General features: G+C 53.1%; 1 protein-coding gene across 1 annotated transcript in view; it reads left to right on the top strand.

Annotated features, from left to right (window-relative positions):
- Positions 1 to 268: 268 nt before the first annotated feature.
- The window catches only part of CSMD2 (CUB and Sushi multiple domains 2), a 593,647-nt gene continuing 576,950 nt past the window's right edge, over positions 269 to 16,965 (top strand). Inside the window, exon 1 of the mRNA XM_032877161.1 lies at positions 269 to 563. Within this exon, the coding sequence (XP_032733052.1) occupies positions 374 to 563 (190 nt within the window). The 5' untranslated portion in view covers positions 269 to 373. The remainder of the gene's footprint in view (positions 564 to 16,965) is intronic.

Here is a 16,965-nt window from a genome sequence, read left to right as displayed (position 1 = left end):
TTTGGGGTTTATCTGGAGGTGGAGGTGGCGCGGAAGAGGAACCCCCACCCTCCAATATTTTTTCCTTTGCTACGCCTCCACCCCCAGCATTTGGAGCGGCGGAGAAGCGGCTCCGGAGTGATTAATCCGGGGATAATTCACCCCCCCGCCCCCCGGCGCGAACCCCGCGAAGCGGGATTGGAGCGAGTCATTTCCGAGAGCGCAGCGCGCCTCTCCCCGGCCGGGCGGACACTTGGTTCATTCCAGCCGCAGAAGCTCAGGGCTCCCGCGTACCGGGATTTTTTTCCGAGCAGAAAAAAGCTCCAGAGCTCTCCTGACCTCCTTTCTCCTCGGCGGTGAGCAGAGCCTCTCCCTCGGCGCTGCCGGCCGCGCCATGCCGCGCTCGCGGGGACTGGAGCAGGGACGCTGCGGCTGCCCCGCGGGGAGGGCTCGCGGCGAAGCCGGGATTTCGGCGCTCGTTTCGGGCGCCGGGAGCCGCTGGGGCCGCCCGCCGCCGCAGCCGACGCCGCCGCCGCTGCTGCTGCTGCTGGGCTGGGGGCTGCTCGGCGCCTCGGCCGCCGCGGGTAAGTCCGGTCGCGCGGTTCGGAGCCGCAGCTGCTGCGCGCCCCACCCGAGCCCCGCGCCCACCCCTCCCTGGCAGGGTCCCTGTCTCTTTCCCCGCTCTCTCCCTTAACCTTCCCCACTCCCAGTCGCCCACCCTCCTGCTCAGCCTCGCTTCAGTCGATCCCCCATCCTCCTCCCACCGTCAGCCGCGTCCTCACCTCCACCCTCACCCTCCTTGCTGCCCTCAACCCCAGCCGCAACTTGGCCGGTTTCGGCCAGCGTGGGGAGCCTGGGAGACAGACATCCCCGCCCGGGGCTGGGGGGCACCGGGATTCAGTTTCAGTGGTTTCAGTTGCTCCAGCCTCCCAGCCCCCCAGGTGCCAGGCTTTCCCCCGATAAACTTTCCTGGAGCCCTACCCCCACCGCCGCCTCCCGATTCCGGTTGGCACACGGGTCCTGGGGGCTGGATAGGAATGACGCGCCCCCTCCCCGTTTCCGCGTCTGCAGGGTCTGCCTTTCCTGCCCCCGCCCGTTTTCTCGTGAATGAAGCCCGTGCCCCCGCCAGAGCCGTCTCGAGACTGCGGCCACCACCCCCTCCCCAAGTGTCCCCCTCCCCTCGGCGCTCAGGGCTAGAAGAGGGGGGGCGGTCAGATGGGCGCGCGCCCAGGGCCAGGGTCCCGCGCACGCCTTGCGGGAAGACTCAGGTGGGGGCTGGAGGGTGCTGAGCCACAGGGAGGCGGCGGCGGGGGTTGTGCCCGGGGGCGGGGGAGGGAGTGTCGCCGCCAGGTTCCGCGCCGCCACATTCCCCTCGGTTCCCACTCCGCACCAAAGTGCCCTTTCCCGCGCCCTAATGCAGCCGAGCGGCGGGGCTGCGGCTGCGGCGGCGCGGGCGGCAGGACCTGCTCCAGGCGACCGAGTCAGGGAGGGGGCAGACCAGGCGGGTGCGACGAATCCCGGAACTTCGCGGGTGTTTGGCTGCAGCTTGCAGTCCCGGGAAGGCTCGCGGACCTTCGGGAGAACCCAGTCCCCAGTGGGGACCAGTGGCCCCGACTGGTGCCCTTCCACTTTATCTCTTGCACCGCTCTGAGGCTCAGCGCTAGCCACAGCCTAGAAAGTTCCGCGTGCCCGGGTGGGGACGGGTCCAACGGGCAACGCCTGGGGCCGGATTTTTATTTACCTGGGAGGCTGACACTCACTGGGGGAGAAAACCCCTAACACCTGCTGCCTAGGCTAGGACTCGGGCACCTCCGGCCTGGATACGTGGGGTTTTTGTTTGTTTTTTGTTTGTTTTTTTAAACCACCGATTGAACCTTTGAAGGCTTGGCCTCCGCCACTCCAGCATCCCGTGCTCCCTTCTTGGAAAGTGCGCCCCTTCCCTGGCAAGCTTTGCGGCCCGCTCTGGGCTCCAGCGTCTTGTGAACCCGAACCTGCAGACGGTCGCCAGCCCCTTAGCCGGGAATGTTAGGGTAGCTGTTCTGGGAAGGCGCCCCGAGCTTCGAGCTTCGGCTTTCCCATCCCGACTTGACCGGACTTTCTTGGTTTTCCTAGGAGTCATAGCTGCCGACACCCAGAGAGGGGCGCCCGCGGTGCGCTCGCCTAGGAGCTCTGGCCTCGCGCACACCCACACCCACTGGGTGGCTGCGCTGTTCCCCACGATGCCGCTGGTCCCCCAGACCTGCCACATGGGCGGTGGGAGGAACCGCTGCTCGGGACTGGGACTGTCAGGGCTCTCCGACGTTTGTCCAGGTGTGGCTTTGCAGACTTAGATTGGCCCTGAGGCCATGGAACTGTTTTTATGGCTAGATCTGTCCCTGCCCCCTGGGCATGTCATGCCCCTGGGGAAAGAAAAAGGCCTTCTCCCTGGAGCTTGCACAGTGCTGGGCGGTGCTGGAATCCTGCCTTGTAGATCCATTGGCTTCCAGCTCGTTGGTCAGCAGAGCAGTTGGCGGTGGTGATGGCTTGGAGGAGGAGGCATTTGCTCTCTGGCCAGTGGCTCTGGCTTCCAGTGCCTCCAGTATATTTCTTTCTAAACCTTTCCCGCATTCAGATGTGCTGTTTGGCCTTGCCAGCAGCAGAGGTTTGGAAATGGACTTGGTGACGGATGATCGCAGGCTTTGGCAGTTTCAAGGGGGAAGAACATTCATTTTGTGTTCTATGTACACTGTTGACTTTGAAAGACGCTCAGGACTGAACTGTCTCCCTTGCTTGGACCCGTGAGGACTGAATACAATGATTATAAGGATTTGAGAAGGGGGAGCCTCCTCACTCACCTTTGCCTTAGACCCTCAACCTTTCTGTCAGGGTCAGGCCGGTCTCACACTCCCCCTGGCCCTGTCCCCCAGAGAGACCTCCCATCACTTCTCTGTTAACTCTGGCTCAGTCTGTCTCCCTTCTTCCATGTCCCCTTGGCCTGCGAGCTGCTTGCTCTATAACCTAAAACAAGCTAACCAGACTTCTTGGCCCTGTTGACCTTCTCCCTACCATCCCTTTGTCTTTACAAGTGTCTTCAAAGGGGTCTTCAAATCACTTTCTTGACTACTGTTCACTCTCTGCAATCTGCCTTCTGTCCCCGGGATTGGAAGTCTCCAAGAGAGATCTCCAAGGACTACTCTGATTGTCATGTCCATTGCAATGTACTTTAACTCTGTGTTTGTCTTCCTTTACCTCTCTGTGGCTTTGAACACTTTGGGTTACTCTTTTTTAAACATTTCTTCCTTGGGCTTCTGGGATACTGTGCTATGCCGATTTCTCTCCTGCCTCTTGGCTGTTCCTTCGCAGTGTCTGGTGGTAGCACTTCTTCCCCTCCTGTAAGCATTTCCTATAGCCTTCTAGTCCTTGTGCCTTTCCTGGCTTCCTTTCCCCACTTTGCGGGTGAGCTCAACCCGGTCCCGCCCTTCCACCACCACACTCTGAAGCTTCCAGATGTCTCCTGCCAAAACGCTTCTCCTGACGTATCTTTTGGTATCCTAGCCCATGGAAGCTCTGGGTCTAGACAGCCCATGTATCCAGCTGACTCTTGGATAGCTTCACCTAGATGTTTCCTTTCTAGAGCAAATTCATTAGCTCCTTTCCTGAACCTCCAGGATTCCCCGTGTAGGCTGGTGGTTCTTCCCAGTTACCCAGCCCAGAAACCTTAATGTCATCTTCAACTCCTTCCCTAACAGGTGGCCATCAAGTGCCTACCTTCAACTTTGACTAACCCTAGCTACTTTTCTCTGGATTCAGAGGCTCTGAGCATTGACAAGGCTATTGTGTCTCCTATACGCTTAGTAAGTAATTCAAAATAAAAGCAACATTGACCTGTGAGTTTAAGGAATTCCACCAAAGTTCTGATTTTCCCCGTGCTAACCACTTCATTGCCTTAAAAAAAAAATCAAATACCAAATTATTATTATTTTTTTAATTCTGTTTTGCTTATTCCCTAAGTGCTTGTTGTCAGAGGTATCTTGGGGACTGGAGCACTGACCATACCCAGTGTTTGATTATAATACTAATTGAGTTGTCCTCAAAGTATTTGTTTGTTTGTCTCACATATTGAACTGTGAACTTCCTGAAGGCAGGGGTAGTACTTCTTTCTCTTGGTATCCCCAGCACCCAGCTCAGGACTTTGCATAGAATTAGTGCCTGATAAATGGTTGTTAAATCAGCAGATGGTTTTGAAACTTTTTTTTTTTTTAACCCTTGGATGGTTTTCTAGGGACTGATAAAGCTAAATCAAGAATTTCAGCAGCCAGGACAACCAGAGATGACAATCACGCCTGGTCCCCTGTTGCTTCCGCCCCCCAGAACTAAATATCACAGATTGGTAAGATAGTTCCTTAGATTTCAGACCCGATGCACAAACCCTTAGCTATCATTGTCCCCACTCCCCCAAAGGAAAGATACTCAACCACTCAGTTACCAGTATATGGATTTGAATTTTCATTTGCCATGGAACTGCAAGTTTTTGGTTTTCAAGAAAGAAGCTGACTGTAGCAGGTAATGTTGAGCACGTCTCTGGCTCGAGAGAGCGTGGCTTTGTTGAAGGTGAGGCTGAGAGCGTGTGCAAGGGGACTGGAGAACAAGATGGCAGGCTCTCAGACTACGGGGTTTGGGTTGGTTCGCAAGAGTCCAGCAGGTGGCTTTGGCAGCGCCACCTGGATGCAGGTGTGTGACCTGCCCCTGCCTCACCATGGTTTTTTTTGCCAGCAGGACTAAAGGCCTCTGATGGGCCCGCAGAGCCAGATGGTCCTTGTAGAGAACTGGTCGACCTCTCCAAGGCTCAGGGTCCCACTTGGGAAAGCGGCATGTCATTCCTGTGTTGTGGGAAACACTAGAAGTCAGAGATGCACCAGACCCAACACGTACCTACCTCATCCAGAGTGCCCATTTAGTACAAGCTGGGGCTGAAGTGGGGACCCTGAAGGCAGAAGCCTCAGCGAGGAAGTGAGTGAGCCCTCAGCGAGGCCTCAGCAACCCCCAGGTGCCCTGAGATACCCAGAGGAATAACACTAATGGCTGGTGGTCCCTGAGTCCCCATCATGACCTGGCCCCATCCCCACCACTTGGTCGGATGAACTCAAGACTCACTGCAACCTGGTGAGGCCAGCAATCTTATTATCCCTTTTTTGTATGGCAAGAAATAGGTTCAGAGAACTACATAACTTAACCACACAATAGTCAATGGCCAAGCTAGGGCTTGAAGCCAGTTTGCCCAACTCCAGATCCTTTACTCATAACCACACTGTTGTCCAGCTTCTAAGGGGTCCAGGCTGGCACCATTCCCCTGGAATCCTTCTGCCCAGGCTGCCTGCCTCTGCCCTGCTTTTTCCCCCAGGGCTGTTTCCCCCCAAGTGCTGCTGGGCACTTGAGGCTTGGACCCCAGGCTTTCAGCCCCTCAGGCAGCCATGGTCCATCCATGTTCACCACAGCTACTGTGACTGCACAAGCATCCTTGGTCTGCTGCTCCCAAACCCCCATCTTGACTGAGACCTCTAGTGGCTTCTCAGCCCCCAAGATCCCCCTGCTATAAAGCTCAGCAGGACATATTAGAATGTCTTGGTTAGTGAGGTGGCACCTGTCCGTAATCCCTAAAGGCCCATGCACCCATGCAGGCCGGTGTAGCCCAGCCCCCAGCCCCCAGAAGACACCCGAAGAGCACCTGTCCAGAGGATGAAAAGCAGGTTCTCTGGAACCCAAGGCCTCCTTACCCTCACACTGCCCTCTTGGACATTCCCAAGGCAAGGGGTTTGGAGGAGTGGGAAGGGGCTAAGAAGCGCCCTCAAGTGGGAGGTGGCCCACGCCCTTCCGGGGAGCACCCAGATAGTAGCTTTCCTTTGGGGAGTCTGGCTAAATGGCTAAATGCTTCGTAGACGTTACTATTCAATTCGCATAACCATCCAGGCACTTTATCGTATTTGAAGAGACGAAGGCTCACAAGTTAAGCATTTTGGCCAAGGTTTTAGAGAAGATAGGTAAAGGAGGCAGGATCAGCCCCCAGGGCTACCCAGCGACTCCAGGGGCCGCTCGCTTAATTCCTGGAAAGCAGTTGTCATGGTGCTGGACACCCTGTTAGCAACCAGTGCCTGCTAGATGCTGTCCCCACAGCCACCACTGCCCCCTTGCCCATGCTGCTGCTACTGTCTACTTGCTTCAGGCACCAATTGGGAGGGAAACAGGTCTAATCCCTGTTAGGTGGGCTTGGGGTCTGAGAGCCCACTGGAGGTCTCAGGTGTCTAACACGTACCCCTCTGACATGCGGCTCGATGCATCACAAGAACCTTTTCTCTTCGTTTCTCCCACTGAAAGGACACCTTTAAGAACCTGGCCAACTCACCCAACCCCATCAACGCTGGTCCCGCCTCTTCCTAGAAGGGTCATGGGGGAGGGTCCTCAAGTTCCTCCTAGAAGTTGGACAATGTCCCTGATACGGTGCTGGGGTTTCAGTCCTTGAGGGCGGGATATGGCCTCCCAACCCCTCCTCTCTGCCTGCCGCAGAGATCTTCCACAACAGGGGTACATGGGGGTGAACTTGAAACTGGAGGGTTGTTGCAGAGAGACACTGTGTCTTTGGGGCTTCACTGGCTTTGAACAGAGCTTGGCTCTCCCTTAGACCCACAGAAGGCAAAGGGTAGACTACGCAATGTGGGGTTTTCTCAACTTGAAAATGATAGTGATGTTCTTAGAGCTCTCTCCTGACTCTCGTAAGCTAAGAGAGACAAAGGAAACTCAATTTGTTTTCTTTGTGGACTCCCGAGAGCCCAGTTCCCGGGATTATCTTTTCATACCTCTTCTTTAAAGATGAGATTTTGTCTTTTTTTTTTTTTTCCCCTCCTCTCCCACCCCAATACACATTTAACTGTTAGATATTTGGGGGAGGGTGAGACCTTTTGACTTTCTCACGTAGCTTCCTGTAACACAAAGAACAGTCTTGTCTCTGTATATGATCATAGATGAGAGCTTTGACAAAGCAGGGCATGGGAGGGAAGGGAACGTAATGGAATATCATGGCTTGGAATTGGAGAAATAGGATAATTTGAGATGGACTGAGATCAAGTAGGAAGGAGTGAGTTATGGTAGGATCAAGAGCTGCAGGGAAGTGTTGGGATGGGATAGAATGAATTGGGGTGGATTGGGATGGGTGGTGGAATGGAAAAGAATAGGGTTGAGTGAAATACAGTGGTTTGGGGTGGTATTGAGAGGGTGGGAGGTAGAGCAATCAGGTGATTGACTGGGTATCCTATTGGGCAGGATAGGAATGGGTCAGTAAGGATTGGGGTGGAATGTGATAGGATGGGATGGGTAGAGTTTGGGTGGGGTGGAATGAGACAAATTGGGATATGGTGGAGTAGAGGTGAATGTGTCCTGGTGGGATGGGGTGAGATGGGGATGTGTCAGGCTATATTGGGACAGCTTGAATTGGGTGGTTGGGATGGGATACTGGGAGATGTGAGGTTTATAGGCAACTGAGTGGGCTCTGTAAAGAAATGGAAATGAGTGAGGGCACCAGAAACAACCTGCTTCCCATGTTTTTAGCATCTTCTTCCTCTTCAGAGCTCCTCAGGTTTTTGGTTACCCGAACTGTGAAATCTCCAGCAGATGGGAAGTCCGCATCAGCCCTGTTTCCACTCAGGCATGCATCCTAAAATGCTGGAGGCTCCAATCTCCTTCTGTCAGAGGTCATTCTTCAGGGAGCAATTAGGAGTCCTCTGTGGCCACCACCATGAGCCCTGTCAGAGAACTATGCCAGAAACATGACAGGAAACCCCCATGCAGCCCAGCATCAGACAAGGGCACCATGTCCTCCCTAAACTCATGGGGTGGCTGTACCCATAGCAAGCCATCTTTTCAGTGGTGGAGGGCTTCACTGCAGTGGCACTCCTCTCTTGGGGGGGGGTCTCCCCACTGGAAACTGCCTTTGCTTTCTACCTACTTGTTTCTGTAAAATGTCAGAACGTTTTAAACGGAATTGATCTCTATGAGGATGTCCATTCTATCCTTGAAAGTCATCATTATAAAGTCACCATATATAGCTTTTATGATGCCAGGAATAAGGAATATCTGGTTCAATTATTGACAGCGCCAAGATAACTCTGAGAAATTTATTCGAGAATCTTCCATGTGGTCTGGAACAGAACATAAGGGCTGGTATTGAGGCCCAAATAGCGTCCCTTCCCTCCAGTTTCTAATTTATACTCAATTAAGTGCAGTTATAATCCCCAAACCTCAAAAAAACAAAAAATGGTGTGTCCATCTTCTGAGTTTTCAGATCAGAAATCACCTAAGTTCCGTTATGAAGTAGACACATCTATTTATTGAATGGAAGCGAACTAGGGTGACGGTTTCAAGTTTAAAGGGAGAGAGCAGAGACTTTGAAATTTAGATCATCTGAGGGACGCGTCCCTGTGAGAGAACGCCCTGGTGTTTCATTCGGGCTCGTCTAGGAAGAACAGGTGTGGGAGGGTGGACTCAGCCCGGGGAGGGAACTTTGCTGGTTGCCGCCCTTGTCTCGCCTACCACCTGCTGACCCTCATTGCCTCCTCCCTCGCTGTTTCCGGGGAGGGGGTTGAGTATGGAGAGAGGCGGAGAGACTGAGTGAGACTTGTGTGGGCTTCTGGCACGTTCCTTGGCAAGAAGAAGGAGGTGAGAGTGTGCTGATTCATTTTCAGTCCCCTTGAAAGAGTTCCTAGCATGAAAACAGCCACTTCTGGCATGGCATCCCCTCTTCCTGGGGACCCGTGTGGACTTGCCCTTCTGGCCCTTGTCGTCTGGGTAGCTGCAGGAGGGCTGACCCACGGCAGATCCGAGGCTGGGAGGGAGGTAGTCTCGTGTGTTTGATATCTGCCTTGAAATTTGGCGTGAAGGTCAGGAAACTACTATTCTGTCTCCGTCATGCCTTCACAACTTCCGTGACCATGACTTCATCTTTGCGGGCCTCTGTTTCCTCACCTGTAGAGTGAGGATAATATTACTCACTGTGTCTGTGTGATCCTGGACTTGGAAGCTCTTTAATGAACCAAACTAAAAGGATCTGGGGATATGACAGTAAGCCACTAGACTAAGCACTATCCAGTGGGAGATCCCATCTGGTGGCCAGGCTGGCTTGGCTTGGCTTTCCAGGGATTCAGAACCCCTTCCCTCTGCAGACCACCTGCTTCATAGGGGGAGCGAGTAAAGAAGGGCGGACTTGCTGGGCTTCCTGGCCCTGATCCATTCTTAGCTCTCCGACGGCCTGTGTGGCTGATATGGGGAACTTGGAATGGAGGGGACAAGAACTTGTCCATCAGACATAGGGCTCAGCCTTCTCTGTACCCACCCAGCCGCCCTGGGACAGCATCACTGTGCATTCCATGGGAGGGGGGTGATTGCCCAGGTTTCTTCTTCACTAACACATTCATCCAGGGGACAAAGCTCTGCACTGAGGCCTTTTAACTCAAGCAAGATGAACATTCCTTATGTTCCAGGGCCATGGGACTCACATCTCTTATGATATTGTGTTCCCAGGAACGTGGAAAGAAGAAAATGTTACAGAGATAGTTTTCCTGAGTCACGTGGAAGGCACAGGTGTTTTTTATTTTGTGCCTTTTTTATTTTGAGCTCAGGTGCATAACATTGAATTCATCCCACCCTCAGACCATAATGCTTTAAGATCATCTGTAGATGCAAGGTTCCTGTCTTGTTTTATTTTAAATGTTTTCCTCCCTTTATCTTCAATCCCAAGGCATTACTGCATTCCTACATCTGTACCCACTCTGATACATTTGACAGATGTCTTGAAATAGGCATGGATCCTTGTAATATATGTAGGATTGTCTTGTGTGTGATGGGTTTTTAATTTACATAGATAGTAGTGAGCTACATGTTTCATGCAGTTTCTTATTTTACCCAACACTGTATTTTAAATATCGAGCCTCGCTTCTGTGTTTGTCTGGTTTGTGGCTTCTAACTGCTGTGTTACATTATGAGCTCTGTATCACATTCCGTGTATGCCTTTCGCCTGAGGATAGACCCCTGGCTTGGCTGTAGCTCCCATCCACGCATGATATTCTGAAGAACATCCTCAGTCATGCTCTCTTGGGACCCTGTGTGAGACTACTGGGGGCTGTATACATGGGGAATTGGGATCCTTGAGTTAATATGTTAATTTCCTATGTTCCGCTGGAATGTCTTCCAGAAAGGCTCAGCCAGGGCTCATTTCCACGAAGAGTGCACAAGAGTTTCTGCCTCCCCATATCATCACTAATACCTGCTATTACCCATCTGTCTAATTCCGGCTGTTCTGATGAATTTAAAGTGCCATCTCCTTGTTTTAACTGGCATTTCTCTGATTACTAGTATGTTCAGATACCTCCTATATGCTTGTTAGTGGTTTGAGCTTCCCCTTATGCAAATTGTCTATTCATGTTTCTTGTGTACTTTTCAACCAGGCTTCCTGTCTAATTTTGGAAAATTTTCGGTCGATTTGCAGAAGTTCTTTCTACAGCCCAGGTATTACCCTCTGCCAGTATTAGAGGTTACACATAACTTCACCCAATCTTTCATCTGTCTGTTTGGTTTATGGCGTTTTTCCTCTGGACAGAAACCCTTCATTTTATGTGGTCAGATCTCTCAGTGTTCTATGAAAGGCAGCAGTGGAGTCATGTGGGGCGGCTGAGGAGCTAGGGGCAGGGCGGGGTCCCAGGCCCACCTGGCTCTACACTCTCGCAGGCCTGGCTCTCTGTATGGAGGGCTTTGGGGATTTCCAGACTTCCGATCCATACGGGGCTCCTAAATCTTGCAAAAGGTCTCTCTTCTGGCTCAAGGCCCTATGTTTTCTGAAGTTGCCAGCTAAAGTAGAAATTAATGACTTGCTGGGTACCACACTTGGAGAATGTGAGGGACCGCTCCGTCCTTCAGCAAGGCATTTAGGGAGGGTCTGTGCTGTGCCCGAGCTCTCAGACACACTGGGGACATAGACAAGTCTGACGCACGTGTTCATGGCCGCCTGATTCACAGTTTCCAAAAGGTGGGAACAACTGAAGGTCCATCAGCTGGTGAGTGTCTAAACCAGACGTGGTCTCTACCTACACGGGGGAATACTATTCAACCTTGAAAAGGAAGGAAATTGTACAGGCTACAATTTAGAGGATCCTTGGAGACATTCTGCTAAGTGAGAAAAGCCAGTCACAAAAGGACCAATACTGTATGATTCTGCTTAGATGAGGAAGCCAGTGTAGTTCAATCCATAGGGACAGAAAGTAGAAGGAGGGTGTGGGCGGTAGGGAGGGTAGGGCAGGGGGAGAAGGGAATGGAGAGTTAGTGTTGAGCGGATACGGAGTTTCAGTTTTGCAAGACAAGAAGAGTTCTGGAGATGGAGTATGGGGACAGTTGCCGAAGGACATGGACGTACTGAACTGTACCCCTAAAAGTGGTTAACGTGGTCAATGGATGTTACATGAATTTTGCCATAATTAGAAAAACAGTCTCAGGGGTTCTGGGAAGGCTCCTGGAGCAAGGCAGGCTCTGGCTGAGGTGTGCAGGAGAGGTAGCAAAGGGCAGATGAAGAGGGCCCCCAGGGGGAGGCGTGCCCACTATGGAAACGCACCCTCACAAGCCCTTGGTCAGTGGGAGCAAGGTGTGCAGAGGGTCTAGAAGTTCTGCGTGACCTGCGGGTGTGCTGACACAGGAACCCCAAGGAGGAATGTGCAGGGTCAGAGCCGGTCTGCAGTCCAGCTGGCTGGGTTGAAGGGTGCAGACCTCTGCGGGGAGGAGGGGTCGGTGGGGCGTGGGCACTATGGGCAAAGGTGGGTCTGGCAAGGTGCTTGGGGTTCCATGGGGGAGAGGGGGCTGGAAGGGGGTGCAGGGATCCTTTCCCTTCTGTGTGCCCCCACCCCGCTCCCCACCTTCCCAGAGGGCATAAGCATCTGACAGAAGTGCCAGGAGTCCACAGGCCCCACTCCGTAAATTGTGGGCTGTAAATCACCATACCGTTAATCCTCCCTCAGTGAGAACAGCACCACACTTTCCTCCCGAAAGAATAAAAATAGGAAATGTACCTACTCAGGGATGACTCAGCAGACTGTCTGGCGGGGGGACCCGTGGTCTTCCTCCCCAGCCAGTCACATGTGCCCCGCACCATTTCGCTCTGTGGCCTCCTTCTCTTCCATTGCCGTGGCTTGTCTCCCTCACCTTTCCTTTTCGACTCCCTCCTTTTCCCCAGCCCTGTGACCTCCCTGGCATTGTCATCATCGTCCTCCTCCCCTGGGTCTCATCTTCAGTTGGACCCTCTTCCTGAACTTTGATCTCTTTGTCATCACCCACACCTGACCTGGGACCCTCCATGTCCCTGGCCTTACCTTTAGCTGGGTTTCAGCCCAGCAGTTCTGTCAACAAGGAGGGTGTTTAAGGCCCTTGGCACTCTGCACAGAGTCATTCGGCCGCCTGCTGTGGCCCTGGGCGGGGGGTCATGCCTGTCAATACTACTTCAAAGCTCTTTGGCCTTTGGCCAAGGACAGTTATAAACCCCCAGATACCCAGGGAACTCCAAGAGAACAGTGGAGGCAGGGAGGGGGCAGGGCAGGCTCCCCAGGGCAGCAAGCAGGCCCTCCAGGTCTGAACACAGGTTCCTGGGATGCTGGGGATGACCACTAGGAGGTCTAGGACCAGGGCGAGTGGCTTGCACAAAGGCTGCCAGCTGCCAGAGGCACATGGGCTTGTGGTCTGCCTTCCCCTCCGGCGGCACCACTGTCTCCATCCTGGAAGCCGGGAGCTGTCCTTTAGGGAACACTGGGGTCCCTGGCTGAGAGCTGTATTTTCCTCTCCTTAAGCCTGGAGCTCCTAAGAAGTCAGTCATTGGCAGTTGAGGAAGCGGAGTTGAAGGCGATGAAGTTCCTCACCCCCGACCACACTGCTGGGGAGAGGAGAGCCTGGATTGAAAGCTGGTCTGATCCAGGCCCAACGGACACAACTGTCACTGTAGCCACGTTTCTGGTTACACATGGGGAGCCCCAGGCCCTCCCGCCCCTGGTCTTCTGAATCAGAGTATGAATCTAGGAGCGGGGTGTGCAGTCTGCATCCTGAGGAGCTCCTCTTAGTATTATAATTAGTATTATTATTACTGTGCACATGGGGTCTGTCTGGGAATCTCTCAGGCAAACAGCTCCCAGTTCGGAAGGTGGAACACCAAGGTCATAAGGTCATAGGCTTTCAACCACCGCTCCTGCTCACCTTGCTATGGCCCTGGTCTTGAGGGGCCCCCGGGACCCAGCAGAGGAATCAGGGAGTGGAGGCCACCCACTCCCCTCCTTTACTGTTACAGGAACTTTGTCCTCTTAGTACCTGAGGTTCTCGGTCAGGTCATACCTCTTCAAAGGATGAAGAGGGAGACCAGATGAAGGGTGGTAGGCAACAAAGCCAAGTTTACAGAGCAATCCTATAAAGCTCCTGGAGAGGGAGGTATGGCCTGAGAGTTACCCTCAGAGTTTCTAAGTGTAGGGGTTTTTATGAGCTGTTTTATGAAACTATCCTGAGCATCCTGTGTGGGGGGCCCCCATGAAGTGTGCCAGTCACGGCTTTGATCATGCACTAGTTACCTGTCAGGTTATTGTTCATGTGTTGATGGTCTTTTGGGCTGACATTTGGAGACTAAGTCCCTCTGAAAATCTCACCAGTGAGCTTGGGCTGCCCGCCTCCTCCCTGCTCCCCTGGGAGGGTGGTCCTGCCCCAGCCAGGGAGGTAAGAGGCTGGGAACTGGATTTCTTGGCCCCACTCTGGGAGCTTCCGCCAGAAACCTGCCTTGACTGCACCGTAATCCCAGCCTCACCAGGCCCTGAGCCTACCTGCCTGACTCTCCCTTAGCCTGCCTACAGCACCAAGAGAGACCCATGTTTTACGGCTAATTGTTTTGTCTCAGGATGTTTTGCAAAAGTCATTTTCGCAGACGCTGCAAAATAGAATGCTAGCGAGGTTTTGTCTTAGCTGTCCCGGCTCCCTGCTTTCTTTCTTTTTCTTTTTTTTTTAAGATTTTATTTATTTATCTGACAGAGATCACAAGTAGACAGAGAGGCAGGCAGAGAGAGAGGAGGAAGCAGGCTCCCTGCGGAGCAGAGAGCCCGATGTGGGACTCGATCCCAGGACCCAGGACCCTGAGACCAGGACCTGAGCCGAAGGCAGAGGCTTCAACCCACTGAGCCACCCAGGCTCCCCAGCTCCCTGTTTTCTTGTTGGGGGATCCTGGCCCTGACTACCTACGAGTCCCACTAACTCCTAAGGCTACTCCCAGCCCCACCCCGGGGGTGGGGGAAGGAGACAGGCCCTGCTCCCACAGGTAACCAGATTTGTGCTGTCAGATTCAGGGGAGGGGCAGAGGAGACAGGAAGCCCTGGAGCCTGGTAGTCTGGCATTTACATTCCTAAACTGCTTAACCCACTGAACAAAGGGCCTGTTGGGGAGGGTTGGCCTGGCAGCTTGGAGCTCCTGAATCCCGGAGTCCTTCCACCAGCCCCTGATTTGTTAGGTGAGAAATCAGGACACTCAGGGGAGCCTTATCCTCAACTTTCTCTGTGTGCTAATTCCCATTATTCTAGATTTAATACTCACTGAAGAGCAGACACAAAGCACTGGTATGCCACTTTCCTCCGGCCTTGTGGTGGGAGGCGGCTGGCATTTTAAGAAAGAGGCTCTGTAGCCAGGCTAAGGCAGGGCAGTGCAGTGGGGTCAGGGTGGGGCGGGGCTGGGGTTAGGGTGCAGTCAAGGCAGGCTTCTGGAGGAAGCTCCCAGAGTGGGGCCAAGGAATGCAGGTCCCAGTCTTCTTAGCTTCCTGGCTCAAATAGGACCCAGTCCCCAGGGGGAGTGGCTCTGTGGAGGGACTTCCAGAGTCTGCCTTCCCTATGAGGAACCGGGGACTCAGCAGGGAGACAGAGCCAAATAGGGATGCTAAGGCAGAAAGTATAAAGATCCTGTGAGGCCCAGGATGGCCTTCATTTGTGAGATGGGGACGATTAAATCAGTGCCGTGGGAGAAGAATCTTTCATGATCATGTGAGCCTGGGAAACACTAGGCCCTTGGTGTCCCACGACGGGTGGTCCAAGACCTTTCAGGAAGCTTCTTAGAAATACGGCCTCTTAGGCTTCACCGTTCACCTACTGAATTGGAATCACTTTTTAAAGAGACCCAGGTGATTCCTGTGCCTGAGAGTCTGAGGAGCACTAGGGGACACACTTTCTCAGGGTAAACTTTGGAGTAAGTCCAACCCAGCACAAATCCTGGCTCTCTTCTGGGCCTCAGCTGTTACAAGTAGAACGAGGCAAAAAGTCTGACCTCGCAGTTACACCTGTAAAGGTCTTTGTTTGCAAGGCCCGGCTCTGAGCACACAAATCTCCTATCCCACTGACAGGGTCTGGGTTCTTTTTTCACCCCAACAGTGTCCCCAGCGCCTAGGACAGGGCCTGGGGCACAGTACATGCTCAGTCCATGTTTGTTGACTGAATATGTAGTGAGTGGTTGTCAGGAAAAATGGAACACCCTGGAAGCTAGTTTTTAGAGCAGCAAAGACACAAGCAAGGTTTTCCTTTCTGTTCTTTGTTGCTGCATCAGATTAAGACCCCAAGGTGGAGGGTCGCTGAGAGGCGGGGGCAAGGGGGTAAGGCAAACTTTTGATACAGAGCAATGAGATGGTGTGTCTGTATCAGCCTGTGTTGCAGGAAGATTTTGTTGGTGGTGGTGGTAGAATTAAATTATTTTGAGAAGTGTTAGCCTTTCACACTTTAGTAAAAAATGAACTGATCAGTCTAGAGAGATCAAGGTCGGATAGGGTAGTAAAGGACTCACTGCCTCTGAAACCACTCAGCATGCCCAGGCCTCAGACTTTGAACCTAGAAGTTCACCTGTCCCATTCTTACTCCTCTTCCTCCTTTTATCCAGCCTCTGTTGACCTCTGCCCCTCAGTGCAGTCCCTGGTATGTCCCGCCCCAGCTCTGTGCCCCTCTGAACCATAGGCTCCATCTGGGGATCATTCTCATTGCTGGGGAATCCTTGCCCACTTGCTGTCCTGAGCAACCTTGTTTCCTCCATCACGGAAAAATTGTCATTGAAGGATACAACTGCATGAACCTTACTGCTGAATTTGGGTAGGGAAGCGCTACCCAGGAATGGCACTGCTGTCACTGGCATCCCTGCTCCTCATGAGCCCATAAACACACTTGGTTTTCCTCTTAAAGGTACACGAGGGGCGCCTGGATGGCTCAGTTGGTTAAGCATCTGCCTTTGGCCCAGGTCAGATCCCGGGGTCCTGGAATTGAGTCCCGCATCAGAGGGAGCCTGTTTCTCCCTCTCCCTCTGCCTTGCAGCCCCCCCCCCCACTTGTGGTCCCTCTCTATCTCTGTCAAATAAATAAATAAAATCTTTTTTTAAAAAGCACACTGAACAACCCCCCTTCCTTGACTCTTTACCCCCTTTGGCTGTCACCCTGTTTTCTTCCCTTCCTAGCCATGCTCCTGGGAGGGTGTCTGCCAGCTCCTTTTTCAGTCAGCCTGTCATCTGGCTCCCACCCTCCCCAGTCCAGGGAAAGTGCATCCCTCAGGGTGCCACATGACTTCCTCCTTCCCAAGTCTTAAGTGTCTCTCTTGGCCTCTAGACCTTTCCATCAGGCACAGCCTGCTCTTGACCTTCTGTCTGTCCTTTCCTCTCTTCAGCACTTGACACTTTTCCTTCATCCTTTCCTACTCGAAGTTGCGTTCCTATCAGTGCTTCCATGGCTTTGCCCTTAGCCTTCCTCTCTGTTGATCTGCATTTCCTTCCTTCCTGAGGCTTAATACCGCTATCCACACGCTGATCATCCCTGCCTCCCACATTTAGGTCTCCAGAACTCCAGATCCAGCACCACACACACATGTGCATGGTCCAGCACACCCCCCACCCCACCCCCAGCATGCTCACCACCCCGTGCTCTTTTGTGTCCCACCCCCA

The sequence above is a fragment of the Lontra canadensis genome, unplaced genomic scaffold, assembly GCF_010015895.1.
Source record: "Lontra canadensis isolate GAN:19392208 unplaced genomic scaffold, GSC_riverotter_1.0 scaffold60, whole genome shotgun sequence".
Taxonomy (NCBI): Eukaryota; Metazoa; Chordata; class Mammalia; order Carnivora; family Mustelidae; genus Lontra; species Lontra canadensis.
The sequence above is the reverse complement of the archived record's forward strand: the minus strand, read 5'-3'. Positions and strand labels throughout refer to the sequence as shown.